Source organism: Paralichthys olivaceus, chromosome 3 (genome assembly GCF_024713975.1).
Source record: "Paralichthys olivaceus isolate ysfri-2021 chromosome 3, ASM2471397v2, whole genome shotgun sequence".
NCBI lineage: Eukaryota > Metazoa > Chordata > Actinopteri > Pleuronectiformes > Paralichthyidae > Paralichthys > Paralichthys olivaceus.
The window spans coordinates 6,324,526-6,338,997 of record NC_091095.1 but is presented as its reverse complement, the minus strand read 5'-3'; the positions used below and the strand labels follow the sequence as shown (position 1 = coordinate 6,338,997).

Genomic DNA, 14,472 nt, shown 5'->3' with positions numbered 1-14,472 from the left:
ATTAACATAGAGGAGACAGGGTTTATGATTAATACTGCAGTCAGCTACCAAGTGGGGGATCAAGATGCTTTGGCTTCACTTTTTGGAGATGTCATCCATCTTTGCATTATCTTTGAGTTAATTAACTCTAAGTGCACAACTTATTTAACTTAATGGGCTCAGTACATTCTTTCAGAAATGTGTTAATAAATGTGATTTTGCTATATTTAATCAAAGACTAACAATATCATTTCGTTTACAGCACATCGAAGTGTGCAGAGTCACTTTAACACCCGCAACCAGCGTGTTTCTGTGTTTTATTGTGGAAGTGCTGACCGGATTGTGCTGGGTGTCGTCCTGCTCTCTTCACACTGTGGGGTCTCCTCCTCACTCCCACTCTGCTGCGGCTGCTGGTCGCTGTCATCATTCAGGTGGAATCTGCGCAGCGCAGCTCAGAGTCAGTGTGGAGACACATCTGCACCACATCTGTGCAACACAGGACCACAACCACAGAGGACAACCAGCATCTCTCTGCTTTCACTTGATGATCATCACTTTGTTGGGATGAAGCGACTTGATGTGAGATGATGATGATGATGACGATGATGATGAAGGTGAAATGAAAGCAGACTTCCATCAGCTGGGATAACAACAACAATGGTGCTGCCAGACTGGTTCATCTGGAGCCGCATGTGATGCCGATCAGTCCCGGAGGCAGTGACTCCAGCAGCGGCTTCCAACAAGCGAAGAGGACGTAATCCTCTCTGCGCCCTGCGATCTTTTTCTTCGCTTTCTTCACATCACACACTTTGGACGCGATGGACGAAGGAGCCGCCTGCGAGGCCGTCCCAGACCTGAGAGACATAGAGGTGAAAATCGGCAGGAAGACCCCCGAGGGTTTGCTCAGGTGTCTGCGGGAAGAGGCGTCCTCTCTCCGGGGAGACGCCAAGCTGGCAGCCGCGCACGACTCCGGTGCCAAGGAGACGGGGAGGAAGAGTTTGGATGAGAAGATCAGGAAACTGAAGATGGAGATGGTAAGTGTTGTGTGTGTGTGTGTGTGTGTGTGTGTGTGTGTGTGTGTGTGTGTGTGTGTGTGTGTGTGTGTGTGTGTGTGTGTGTGTGTTCACTTCAGTCCACGTAACATTGATGCGTAACTGAGGTTGTGAATATGAGCCAGCTCTGCTCCACTGTTGTTAACATCTCTGCAGCAGATCACTTTATCATGACTCAGGCACAAACAGCATCTCTCTGTCAAGACTTCTTTTCATTTGGTTGTGAACATGTCCTGTATATACATGTATCTAACCAGAGCAAGACCGATATATTGGTTGGTGGATAACATCGGTCGGTCGATATGATCCTCTCACATATCCATATCTGCGTTTTGGTTTGCTGACACCACAAAAAATATTTTCTTCTTCTACACACAGCTGGTCGAATTTGCGCTTACCTTTTGTTCAGAAGTATTTGTACTTCAACTAACATCTATCTGTCATTATGTGGAACCCGTGTCTGGAGAACTGTTCGTCTTATTGGCTTTACACTTCGTATCATTAACTGCCCGAGAAAGTGCAGACAAGGGCTATGTTCAATATTAGCAAAAGTTGGTTACGCTAAAATTTGCGTGGTTGAAAACTAATTGTGTCCATGATCTCTCTCTTTTGGACAAATGATGTAATGACATATCTCTGGCATTTGTTTAAAATCTCTGGTCACATATCTACAATATATGTCAGTATTGGTATATTTAGTTTTAAAAGAAGCTCTGGATTTAAAGAGTTAAAGGTATTAATAAAGATATATCCATCACAGACAACTTTAAAGATAATGATTTTACTGTCCAAAATACATCCGTGATATTTATAACTTTAATCGTGTCCGCAGTGATAAAACCTGACGACTCCATATTCTCTCTCACTGACTCATTCAAGCCGCTCCTCACCATGCCAACCGCTGCAGACAGCTGTGGTTGCTAGGTAATGGAGTAGACGATCACAGGCCTTTATCCTCCTCTCGTGATATTGTCAGGTGGTTGTCACCCTCATCACAACTTATATATAGATCTGTTTTAATCATCTACAGCGTCACTTCTTTCTGTTTATACTGGGGCTTGATTTTGGTGTGATACAGTGTAAGTGGGCATCATGCCTCTGAGATGTATTTAAAGAAAGCTGTAGTTTTTCATAGTAAGTATTCGACAGTTGTAAAATCTTATCAACTGTGACCGGAGGTTTGTTCAGTCGAGGTTATTCCGTTTGATTGGTGACTGATTTTATATTATTCTTATATCTCTCTGTCGTCTTGTTTACCTGGACCCCAACTCCTCCAGAAATGTATGATCATGACCATCGTACATTCCTGTGGCAGATGCAGGCGTGCGCTCCGTCTGTGGTTGTGACATAGAGCACTGTGAATGACCCCCCCCCCCCCCCCCCCCCACGCCCCAAAAAAAACAAAGCAAGCATCCTTCTGGGAGTTAACATCTGCCGTTTTCTTCCAAACGACCAAAACACATGATGATATTCTTACATCACTCCAGGTTGCTGGTAATTGAAATACGCTTTGCAAGCAGGAGGAAAACTTAAAGAGGAAACGGCACTCCCCTCTGTAACTGAGCACTAATGTAATAAGATGACCTGCAGTAGTTGAAGGAATGTGCAGCCATCAACACTGTTTGTTTAGCAACTCTCAAAGGTTTTTTCTGCATCTTCCATCTAGATTATGTAATTATGTGTAATTTACTTTGATTTGATTTGTACTTGAGCCAAACAACCTTTCACTGATATCAGACCAGACACATTCTACATCCACACTGTATTTTTTATATGAAAACGTATCAACTCTGCTACAGACCCTGCTGACGTTCACTCTACCCCGAGGTTTTAGAGCTGCTAAAACTGAGAAGTGTGGAGATGCTGCTGGCCCCAGTTTTAGTTTGAGAACTCCTTGGCTGTGTGTGAGTCTGGACAGGCAGAAACAGAGATGTTCAGAAACAGTGACGTATAAACTCACAACCAGCTTGCTGACTGGATCCTTTCGGTCACGGCGTAGCCTTCGCTGATTCTTCAGGCTCATATCACATGACCCCCTTCTTGAACAGAACAGCATTAGCCTCATCTACTAGCGTAGAACTCAGCATGGTTTTGCTAACAGCTGTTGTGCAGTTAAATTCTGCATTTTACAACGATACAACTGCTAACATGCATAGGAGACAAGCTATTATTTGGCTAATCTGCAATAAGGGGGATGCGCATGACTTCCTCTCACACAGACACACACATGTCCAGTGTACGTGAACGGTCATGTGGTATGCATTTTTAAACACGTTAAACACGGGGACTTAAAGTGATACTGAACCAAAACACTTAATTTCACTGTGAAAGATAAAATCATTAGGCTGTCAAATGGGACTTAGAGGGAAATTAACTGATGTGACCTCCAGCCACTTTTCAAAGTGCATATCTGATCAATGAGCACAGTTTGGATTATTCACAAAGCACCCAGAGAGAATCTATGAATCTGTCGAGGAGCAGACTGAATTAACAGAGTCAGACATGAATCAGTCCTGCTGCAAAGGAGGGAGGACGATTGAGAGAGAAGAGAGATAGTGATAAGGGGCTACTTCCTGACCGTGGGGGATTGGAGCTTCCAGCATAGAGCCGGGCTTTGTGTGTGTGTGTGTGTGTGTGTGTGTGTGTTTCATTCATCTGTGAGAGTGGGGTAGTGTAATGAAAGTGCACAAGAAGAGTCTGAGTGTTGCACTTTAATCAGAAATCTGCTTAGTAAGATGTGCAGTAACACGTGTACAGTGTCTGCAGAGTGATGCTTACTGACACACACACACACACACACACACACACACACACACACACACACACACACACACACACACACACACACACACACACACACACAGAGGAGTGAGCCAATATCCGCTTCTTTTTCTCACTTTGCTTGCACGTTTAAGTTTGTGTGAATGTGTCTGTGAGTTTCATTTGCCCTTGTGTTCCTCATTCATTTAATAGTGTGTCTGTAAGCACATAGCATGGTGATGCATGGCTGCAGCCTCTACTGTTGAGATCAAGGATGTGTGTGTGTGTCAAATTGTCCTCTGTCACCAGAAATGAAACGTTGCTCTGCTTCTTGTTAACTGTCAGGACAAAACAAGACGTTACGCTGCGTTTCCACTGCTCCCTCCTCACGTTGAACGTTAGACAGGAACAAACTTTTAACAAAAGCTTTTACCTTTTACTTTTAGCTTCATTCGACAACATTTGATGAAAAACACATTGATGTAAGATTGAATTTCAAAATCAGACAAAACTCTTCCCTGCCATCTTTAAAATATAAAGACTCTTTTGAAGTTTCTAAAGGAAACTGTGACTAATAAAGAAAACATTTCGGTGTAACATAATGCCTCAGCATAAAGTTTTTCATCTCCTTGAACTGGGGGAAATTGGCCTTCTCAGTAATTTACTGTATTTTAGAAAATACCCAAATCTTTTAGTTTCAAACAGTCGTAGTGACTCATTAGTCAAACCTGCTTATTGAAATCGTTCATTATTTAATGATAATGATGAGAATCCATGATTGCAAGAGAAACCACTACAAAGCCCCCCCCCCCTAAACTCAGCACTGAATTTCACACACTCATAGTTGTTAGTCCCCTAAATAGATTCTTTTCAACCCCTGCTCTGGATCCCCACCAAAATGTAATGAGTTCTTCCCTGACTCATACCACACCTTTCCGCCATTTCCCATGGTTATCTGTCCAGTAGCTTTTGCGTAATCCTGTTTACAAACAAAGAAACAAAGGAATGCAGATGAAAACATAACCTCTTCAGTGAAGGGGACAGAGAAAGGTCCTTAATTATTTCACTAATTAATGCATTGATTAATTGTACTTATTCTGAACAAACACAATGTCATGATAGTTCTAGCAATAATGTATAGAAGTAATAAAAGACATAAAATAAGACATGGATAAAAAGTGTTCTTCATGAAGATCTGCCTCTCGTTCACTGTGTGACTCGCTGAGTTTATGTCTCAGAACAGTAGAGCAGATCTTACAGCCGACATTGTTTTTGATTATTTTAATTATGCTTGTTCCAGTGCTGTGGCAACAGTTCCAAAGCTTCTGCCTTGAACGTTTGTCTCCAGCTGTTTGATGGAAGACACACTCTCCAGTCATCTAAACAGATTTACTGGAATCAGACTCTGCATTTAAACCACAGATGACTGGTAGTCTGCCACACACACACGCTACCAGCTGCTTTGTACATGTTATTCATGCAGCAGCACCTGCATTTTAAACAATGGAAGGGCAAACGTTGTGTCATTGCCCTGGATACATCACTCGCCCTTTTTTTCCTGCCCCTGTTGCTTTTCCCTGTCACTCTCTATCTCTGGCTTCCACCTCTGGGCAGATGAATGTCAATGCAATGTCAGCTTTGGGTGCAGAGCTGAACTGAAGCTGAACCGATTAAATCTTCTCTCTCTGTCTGGCTCTTCTGGCTTCATCTCAGATGATGTCAGGGCAAGATTATCTAATTAAGTTACTGTTAAACAAGCAGAGCTCCTTTATTCTTCCATCACATTTTGTTTTCTGGGTTTCATCTCCTCTCTCTGTCTGTGTTTGACCAGGAAACCTGAATGATCTTCTCTGGTTTTACAGCAGCTGGAGCGTTTATTTATTTATTGAGGAAATTATCAATTGGGTGTTTTACAGCAACAGAAACTTCCATGATGTTGTGTCATCACTGTTTTTTATAAAGATAGATGTATGTGTATAGATGTGCACATCTCCACCAGGGCTAATGCCCTATGTGCTCAAAACTGTTTTCACAATGAAGCTTATATTTTTTTCTCATGATGACATAAGAGCAGAGAACTTGCCGTTTACTCATTAGTCCACCTGCATTGATTTATTCGGATCCACACCAAAATTGACTGGGTAATTTCCTGACACATGCAGCATCCTTCCAATAAGTTTCTACGTCATCCATCCAGTAGTTGCCTGTGCCAAATTTAAATAATCCACTTTTCTAGTTTGTGCTTCAATCTCATGAAACATGTAATCTCCTTTTAGTCTAGTTTGGACTGTGTGATGAAACCCTGCATGTTTCCATCCAATATATGTCTGAATAGAAGAAGCAAAATATAAAACAGGGAACAAGATGATGCATAGGAAGGAACATACTGGTAGTACACAGGAAACAGAGACAGAAAACACTAAATGTGACAGAACAAGGATCAGTAGATACTTCCACAGCATTCAGAGATGAAAACAGACAGATGGAGCTGCAGGGGCGACCTGCTGTTGTCGAACAGGAGACTGGAGGGACTCTGCAAGGACGCCGTATGTCTGCAGAGCGCCCGGGTTCGGTTGGGAAGGTGAAACGACAGACAGCGACACCAGAGGATACGACAAGGAGAGAGAGAGCAAGATGTTTATTTTTTGTGTGACACACAAGCATGTGTGTGTGTGTGTGTGTGTGTGTGTGTGTGTGTGTGTGTGTGAGTGTGTGTGTGTGTGTTAGTGCTGGCAGTGATTCAGCAGTCTGTCAGGTGGCTGTGTGACATTGAGAAGCTGTGTTTGCCTTATGGGAGAGTCTGCGTCACAGATCAGGCAGCAGTTGTGCACACATCATCAAGATGTGCTGCCTCGTGAAGGACTGGACTGTCTGTGTGGAGACACTTTAGTTTGTCAGAGCGTGATTGAAATAGAGCCCCTTGATTTGAGCTCATCTGAGCTTTCTGAAACTGTAAAAGTGAGCTGCGGTAATTGAGCTGCAGTAGTAAAGTAAAGACCTGCTGGACTCAGTCCACAGAACCCAGAAGCTGCATCCCCTCTGCTGCACAAAGAGCTGTTCACCTGTTTATTCAAAGTTCAGTGAAGCTCGACTCAGTACACAGAACCTGAAGTGGGGAATCAGTTGTCGTGGCCGTTGTTGTAAACGCGCTGTTGTTGTAAACGACAATGCCATTTGCTTTGATGAGCCCCGCCCCCCACTCTTATGCTCTGGTTGCCTGTCTGTTCAATGTGTTAATATTAAACGTATCCCATTTCATAATATCCTGTTTGAAAAGCAGAGAGGACAGAGCATCTGCAGTCCCGCTTGTGGTTTTGTTTCTCCTTGCTGTCTTTGGTGGGCAGAGGAATTATGTTTTGTTGGAAAATAAAAATCACCAAAGATTTTTTTTTTCAAAATCAAAAATGTGTCGACTTTGCAGCAGCTGTTGCCCCAATTTGTGTGTCTGGTGTAATCATGTATGAGCACTATGTCAGCCTGGAGCGAAACCAAGGTTCATTGTCCAAACATGCGATTCCAAACACTGACCCACAAATGATATTCAAAAAAATATCCATAAATTAAACCAACAATCAGAATAAGCTTTAAGCTGAAGGGTACTTCTGGGCAGTCGGGGCGTCCTGGTATCGTCTTGGTCTTATCACATTCCTTCTGCTTTAAAATACATAGAAGTACAGTAGCTGTCAGAGTCAAGGCTTTGAACACACCTTCAGTGTTCCCATCACTCATCGTCTCACAGCAGCATTGTTTTTTCTATTATTTTATTTTATATATGTGTATATAGTTTAGTTAACTGATTGTTATGTTATGTTTAAAATGGAGAATACCCATCAACAAATGCATAGTTTGTTTAATTAAATGCTTCATGACTTATCCACTGACATGATTCCCTCTAGAATAAATGTATAATACTGTACATCCATGCCGGAGACAGTCATATTTTTCATCTGTAGCTCACCAAACCCTCTGAGTGCAAGGTTGTGCTAGCTTAGCGTTTAGAAATAACTGTCGTGTACCAACTGTTTTTCTATTTCGCCAATACAGAGACAAATTATCAGCTTATCAGGACAATATGTGGAGACAAATTGTTATCAGAGACGTTTCCAGTTTGTTTTAAGGAATGAAGGATTTTCAACCAAATGAAACTCGGCCTGTGGATTTATTAAAAATCAATTAAATCAATTATTTTATGGATTGCTTTCTATAATATTGTTTGTAATATACACACAGAGACACACACTATCATGCATCAGATGTAAGAGGCAGGAAAATAAGCTTTCCAGAATCCTGCGGCTCGGTCAGGATGTGGCCTCATGCCCGAGGAGAAAAACTGAAATCTGCTTGGCTGTGTGTTCGATGTCCGAGAAATGAGAAAAGATGATTAATGGTGCTTCAGTCCCCGAGGCTGCACAGGCCTTCATCCCCACTCTCATCCTCACTGCTGTCACATTAAAACCTTTTGGCCCCAATTTGACCTTTTTCATTTGACAGGGTCGTGTCTTTAACGAGTTTATTTGACTCCACTGCATCATGAAAACGAGAAGCTCCTGGAACAGCAACGTGACTCAATACAAGAGACTGCTGCATGAATGTAGATGCATGGAGGCGTTTTTAATTCATGGTATAGAAAAATGTGAAATTTAATTTGCATAAAGGACATATTTACATATTCTTATTGAGTAACACAAGACTCTCACAGTGTAACATGTTTTAAAAAGTAACTGTAGGAAAAGCAATTTTTACAATTTCATCAACAGTAATGATATTTTTTTATATTATTTTCCTGTATTTTTAATTCACATTTTTCAATTAGACTTTTAAAAACTGTTCTTAGAGTAAATTTAAGGCATCTGCTTAAGCCAGAATATAGTTTTTATGATAACACACAAAATTAAGACTGTGAGTTGAACGATTACTCTGCCAGTTACGATGAGTTAGTTAGTGGTCTGTAATATTTAAAAACAATTGTGATAAATGCTCTTCTCAGTCTATCTAGGCCCAAGATTGATGTGCTTTTCTTGTTGCTTATTTTGTTTAACGCTCTGAAGCAGAAAGCTTTTCAGTTAATGTCTAATGTAATAAACAAACCTCTTCAACTCTACCTACCTACGATTCCTTTTTACGCAGGTTTTTGACGGACAGCATCACAGTCCATCACAATCCATCTTGGGTACTTTAGGTTTGTTAAATACAGCGTTCCCACATAAGATGAATAAAACATGGAGTTGGGAAAGCACAGAGCGTTCAGATTCATTAGCGTTGTGCCACCTCAGTGCTGACGGGCACCAAGCTACTTTTACTGCCACCCTCATTAGACGCAGAGTCTGTGCCTAAAACCCTCAAACCTCAAACCTGAACCCCGCCCCACTGAATGTCTGTGTGCCAAGACGCCAGCTGGTTTACTGTCTCTCACACACACACACACACACAAACACACACAAAGCTGTGGTTTTTGGTGTCCTGCTCTTATTCATCAGGCTCTCCATCTTTTTCGTGTTTCATGTACTGTGGAGATGGATGCTCCATACGAGTCTATATGTATAGTCTACAACCCCCCCCCCTGTCTTTGTGCGGGTTTTCCTTCCACATCCAAAAGACATGCAGATTGTGAGGTTGATTGAGACTCTAAATTGGTTGGGATTTGTTCCAGCTCCCCAGCGACCCTCAAATGACAGAAAAATCATACACACTAAATCTAAAATGATGCATAGCTCCACTGGAAGTATCTCTACTAAGAGAATAGTGGGTTGGCAGGTTTAAACAATCAATATGTTCCTGCTTGCTGTTTTATTGACATGACCAGAAAGGTCACGAGGACGCTTTGTAAGAAATAAGAGAGCAACACTAAAACTGAAGGGTCAGAAAGGTCATAGTAGCTGATGGTCCTGGCACTTGCTGCATGTTTTAATATGTTTGGTTGAAAAATTAAATATTGCACAATATATGCAGATATAAATGCATCATTTATGTCTGGGATTCTTACAACTGTCTAGGATCTAGTCTAGTCTTTTTTATTGGCATCATAACATCAAGTATTAAGCAACAAATCTATGTACTAGTCTGATACCCTCTCTTTAGAGTATATTAGTGTTCCTGGTTAGTCACTTATCATGTAATACTGTTTGTTAAATGCAGGGGATTTTACTTGTAATGCAGTATTTTAAACATCTACTATTGTTGCTTTTAAAAGACCCTCAACTTTTGAATGTATTTCTTATAATTCAAACTGGACTAAAATACAATGAAATCTGTCTGAAAGTTTCCTCCTTTACAGTGTGAGGTAAAATGCAAAACTGATCTCGAGGGCTCAGAGAGAGATGGAAACTTAAAGTAATGAAGAGAAGATATTGTGTGAATGAACTGAGAAATAATGAGAGTCTAAGGCTGCAGTGATCTGCAGAGAGACTGGTGATCTGCAGAGAGAGAGAGAGAGGTTGAGACTGAGTGTCGGTGCCATATATCACCTCCTGGCCCTGCACTTCACCGCAGACCTCTGCTAATGCGTTCTGTGGAGGAATTTTCCATGACTGAAGCCATCTTTTTCTTCTTATTCACCATCGAGCTTTTTCAGCCTCTCCTCACACATGTCACATTTCTCATTAATCATTTTCAGCTTCATTTATTTGTACTGGATGACGTCATGATGAATAAATAAATATTTTAGCAATTTACATGACATTAAGACAATGTTTTATAAAGCCTTGTTTAAGAATTGTGGTGTTACTTTTTAAATGTGTCACAGTTTCCACTGTATCACATTTCTTATGATCATATTTTCTTGTTAAAACTGTCAAACAGCTAAATCTAATCTTCATCAACATACATGCTACTTATACCTTCTCTCTCCTCTTTTACCTTTCTCTCCTTTCTCATTTCTTTCATGTCTTTGTCCGTTTCCATGACCTTTACCTATTCTGTTTCCACACTAGATGCAGCGCTCTGTATAATCTGCCTGCCAGCTTCTATGTTACTTCCAATTATGGTAATCTGCAAAGGTTTAATAGCATTTTAATGGTGTTTGCACTCAACCCAGGAGCCAAAGCTTACTGCTTGAAATAAATACCTGCAGAGTCCTGGTGGTTCACTGTGTGACTTTCTTTCCCTGTTGCAAACTGCAAAATAAGCACAATAAATAAATGAAAACTCTATGTCTCCATGTTATTTCTCCATAGGCTCACTTGCGCTCAGTGGACGTGAAGATCCTGCAGCAGTTGCTGGCGGTGCATGAAGGTATCGAGGCAGTGAAGTGGCTGCTGGAGGAGCGCAGCACGCTGACCAGCCGGTGCAGCAGCCTCACCAGCAGCCAGTACAGCCTGGGCGAGGGCCCAGACACGTCCTGGAGAGGCTCCTGGAGCAGCCTGCAGGACCCCAATGACAAGCTGGACAACATCTCCATCGGCAGCTATCTGGACACCCTGGCAGACGACATGGATGAGTACTGTCCATCCAGTTCGGAGTCGGTCATCTGCTCCACCAATCCACTGGTTTCAGAGGCTACCCCTGGGGGGCGGACAGGGGGAGGCCTCGTGGCCCCGGTCACAGCTGCTGGAGCTGGGGTAGGGTCGAGGTGCGTCACTGGGGCTGTTATTGGGATTCGGGCTGGGACAAATGAGAATGGAGTTGGGAATGGAAATGGGACAGAACTGAAAGGTGCACTAGGGACTGGGGTTACCAGTGCTGTCACTGGGACTGCAGCTGGAAAACCAGCTGTTCCCATCAACTCTGCTCGAGCCAAGTCTGAGGGCCCCAAGCAGGATCCTCCAGTGTGGACCAAGGCTGCAGAGACGGGCAAAGGAAGCCTTGTTTCAAAGGACAATGTCAAGGCACAATCCGTCAAGGTTAACGGCGTCCATGAGAAACCATCCGCACAAACTGGAAGCCCGACCCGCCCCAGCCTCACCGAGAGACAGGGAACCAGCCAGAGCCCCAAACTCAAGCCTTATAGAAACGGAAAAATTGAGTTGGATACTTGCAAAATGAACGGAAAAATGCACCTGGAGTACGACGCGCACTGGCGGTGGGTGCAGTCGCAAGAAGATGTGACGTTTTTGTAAGAAGGACAATAACAGAGGGGACTAAATTCACTATTGACTCCTCCCTCGGTAAAGTCAAAGACCAGACCAGGTTAGGAGAGGAGTGAACTGCTGTTGTGAAATACAGATAATAAGGGTTTCTTTGGTGAAAGACACTGGGTTTAAAAGACAAAGACTAACGTTGTTCTATTTTTCCCTCTAACAGCACTAACTTTCTATAAAACATTGATGTCAGTATTAAGATGGATGCACATTACAGGATTTTAACCATCGTCAGCTAAACGGGGGCTGCCTCAAACAAACTTAGGACAATTTAAAAATCCTGTGTCATAGTTTTTTCTCAGGGTCTTTCTTTGCATTCCCTGATTTTAATTTATTTTATTTTCCCTAGAAATTAAGCACAGATCACAGATGATCGAGCAGAGAGCAGTATCAAGCAATGACAATTTCAAGATTTAAAATCATATTCATCATTTAAATCATACTCATATTCCCCCAATTAATAAGTAAAATACTATAAACTTATACTGAACCCTTAAAACGGCGATTGCTCCTAAGTAATTGTAAACTGCATGTCCTGTTACTTCTCTACCATTTCGTTTGGACCCCTGACAGTGAAACAAATGTGGCCTCTCATTACCAGTCATGACCTCACTGCTGAGAGTTATTGAAACTGAGGATGAAATTTCCTTTTTGGATTTTTTTTAAATTCAAAGTCATTCAAGAAGAAGAAAGGAGATTATTTCAAGGAAGAAAAAGAAAAAGCTAAAAATAGACGTCTGTTTAACAGATGTTTTTTTTTCTCTTTCATGTTACTTACATTTTTCTGAGGAACCTTTGAGGGTCCTGATCACTAGGTTGGGAACCGCTACGGTGCAATCATCACATTTTCCACTCCACAACAGCAATATATAAAAACTCTCCCCCCCTTATCAACTTCCCCTTAATGTCTAGAATACAATTAATTATATAAACCATCACTTTTAGACAATGTAACTGAATGGTTATAGCCAGTATTGCTTGTTAAAGTATTGAGAAAAAAGTTAAATATGTGTGTTTCTCCCTGAAAACGTCCCTAAACAACAGTAGATGATAAGAAACACATGAGGACAGAGCACTGAGATTAGTAAACGTCTCCCTCAATGAGAAATAATGTACCCGCTGTTAGCATTGGTGTCTTTGTTGAGCTTCAATGATTAACTAACCCTCTGCAATACTGTATATTCACTGAATGGCAATACAGCTACTCTGTGTATCAGGTACTTGTCGTGACCGGTTGTAAAGCAAATACTGAATATGGCTTTTTTTGGGTAATCTGTGTTAGTTTTTAACTTCAGATGTTGTGCCTGATCGGTGTAAAACTTTACTGCATAGTACTTTCCCTCCGGAGATGAGTGCTGCATTGTCGATATGATAATCTGTGTTTTGTTTGACGGATTTTTTAAAATGATATCTGGCCGCTAATTGCGTGTGCAAATGGTAAATGTTGCTGGGTGGTAAATGTGTTATGTTGGCTGCATGGATATTGCATGCCCTGTGCTGAGAGCTTTAATGGCTGAACTGTGAGAAATTGTGCGGAAGACTCGACACAATCAGAGCAGAAAAGCAATATTTCTTGAAGCCTTTTGACTGGTTTGCGTAAGTCTCCTCTTCTCAGCAAATAAAAACTTTTTCTTCAGGAGTTCAAAAGACTACTGACAGGGAGAGGATGTGTGTGTGTGTGTGTGTGTGTGTGTGTGTGTGTGTCTGTGTGTGTGTGTCTGTGTGCGACAGAGAGACACCGACTGTCTGAGCACAGCCGGCCTGTCAGGTTCGGATAAGAATAGACGAGTCCCAAAGGTCTTCAGGCATTTCCATCTCATTCACCACGTTACTAACCGTCCTGCCAGTCATTTGAATGCAGCAGGAGTAGTGGAACACGTTTAATAAATACAGGACATATTACATAATCATATCTGTATGACAGTGAACCCCCCCCCCCCCCATCTTAGCACGTCAAGCTAACCTTGAAGTGAATTTCTTTCTTTCCTTATGTGGACTTCTGAACCTCTCTTTGTTCTCAGTGCTGGGAATTGTTTCAGCCTTTCAGTTCTCCTGCCAATGCAACATGTGCAGCGATCAGCTTTGACACTGATACCAAGCAAATGTTTTTTTATACTCAGAACAGACACGTTAGACAGAATCCCCAAACCTGATCCTTTTTCAGCCTGAAGGTCAGAGGCCCTTTTAGTGCAAGCAGTTGTTGCATGTTTAACCCCTTAATTGGCCATTAGCCAAGCCATTCCCTCTTAATTTCTTGTTGTTATACTTACCAAGCATTTTGGTGTTGCATGGTACATGTAGTTGATAAAGGGTCAGATAAACTGTAGTAATATTTTGAGACCATTGTCCAAAACTTGGACAAAATACCAGGCTTCGCATTTCTTGCCGGTAAACATTCATTTAGAAATTATGGCTTATCAGCTATAGTACTGTGCCAATCAGGTTCATGAGTTGGATGAAAACGCCACCTCCACTTCAGTTTTTTATAATCTGATTAATTTAAAAATATGGCAAAATGTTTTTTACTCTGCACTTGATGGCTCTGGGCTGAGGAGTCCTAAGATCAGACGTTATGGTTTTGAACGTAAACCTGAAGTCCATCTTAA

General features: G+C 41.8%; 1 protein-coding gene across 1 annotated transcript; it reads left to right on the top strand.

Moving 5' to 3' along the window:
• The first annotated feature begins 339 nt into the window (after positions 1-339).
• lurap1 (leucine rich adaptor protein 1) lies at positions 340-11,994 on the top strand. The gene is made up of 2 exons (XM_020098362.2): positions 340-1,013; positions 10,964-11,994. Exons 1-2 carry the CDS (start codon positions 798-800, stop codon positions 11,843-11,845), a joined length of 1,098 nt encoding a protein of 365 aa, XP_019953921.2. The 5' UTR covers positions 340-797; the 3' UTR covers positions 11,846-11,994.
• Positions 11,995-14,472: the final 2,478 nt, after the last annotated feature.

What these genes read in the sequence shown, in the direction of transcription:
- lurap1 (XM_020098362.2), top strand. Translation starts at nt 798, where the DNA reads ATGGACGAAGGAGCCGCCTGCGAGGCCGTCCCAGACCTGAGAGACATA. An exon ending in GGAAACTGAAGATGGAGATG is followed by an intron (nt 1,014 to 10,963) that starts GTAAGTGTTGTG and finishes ATTTCTCCATAG; the next exon opens with GCTCACTTGCGCTCAGTGGA.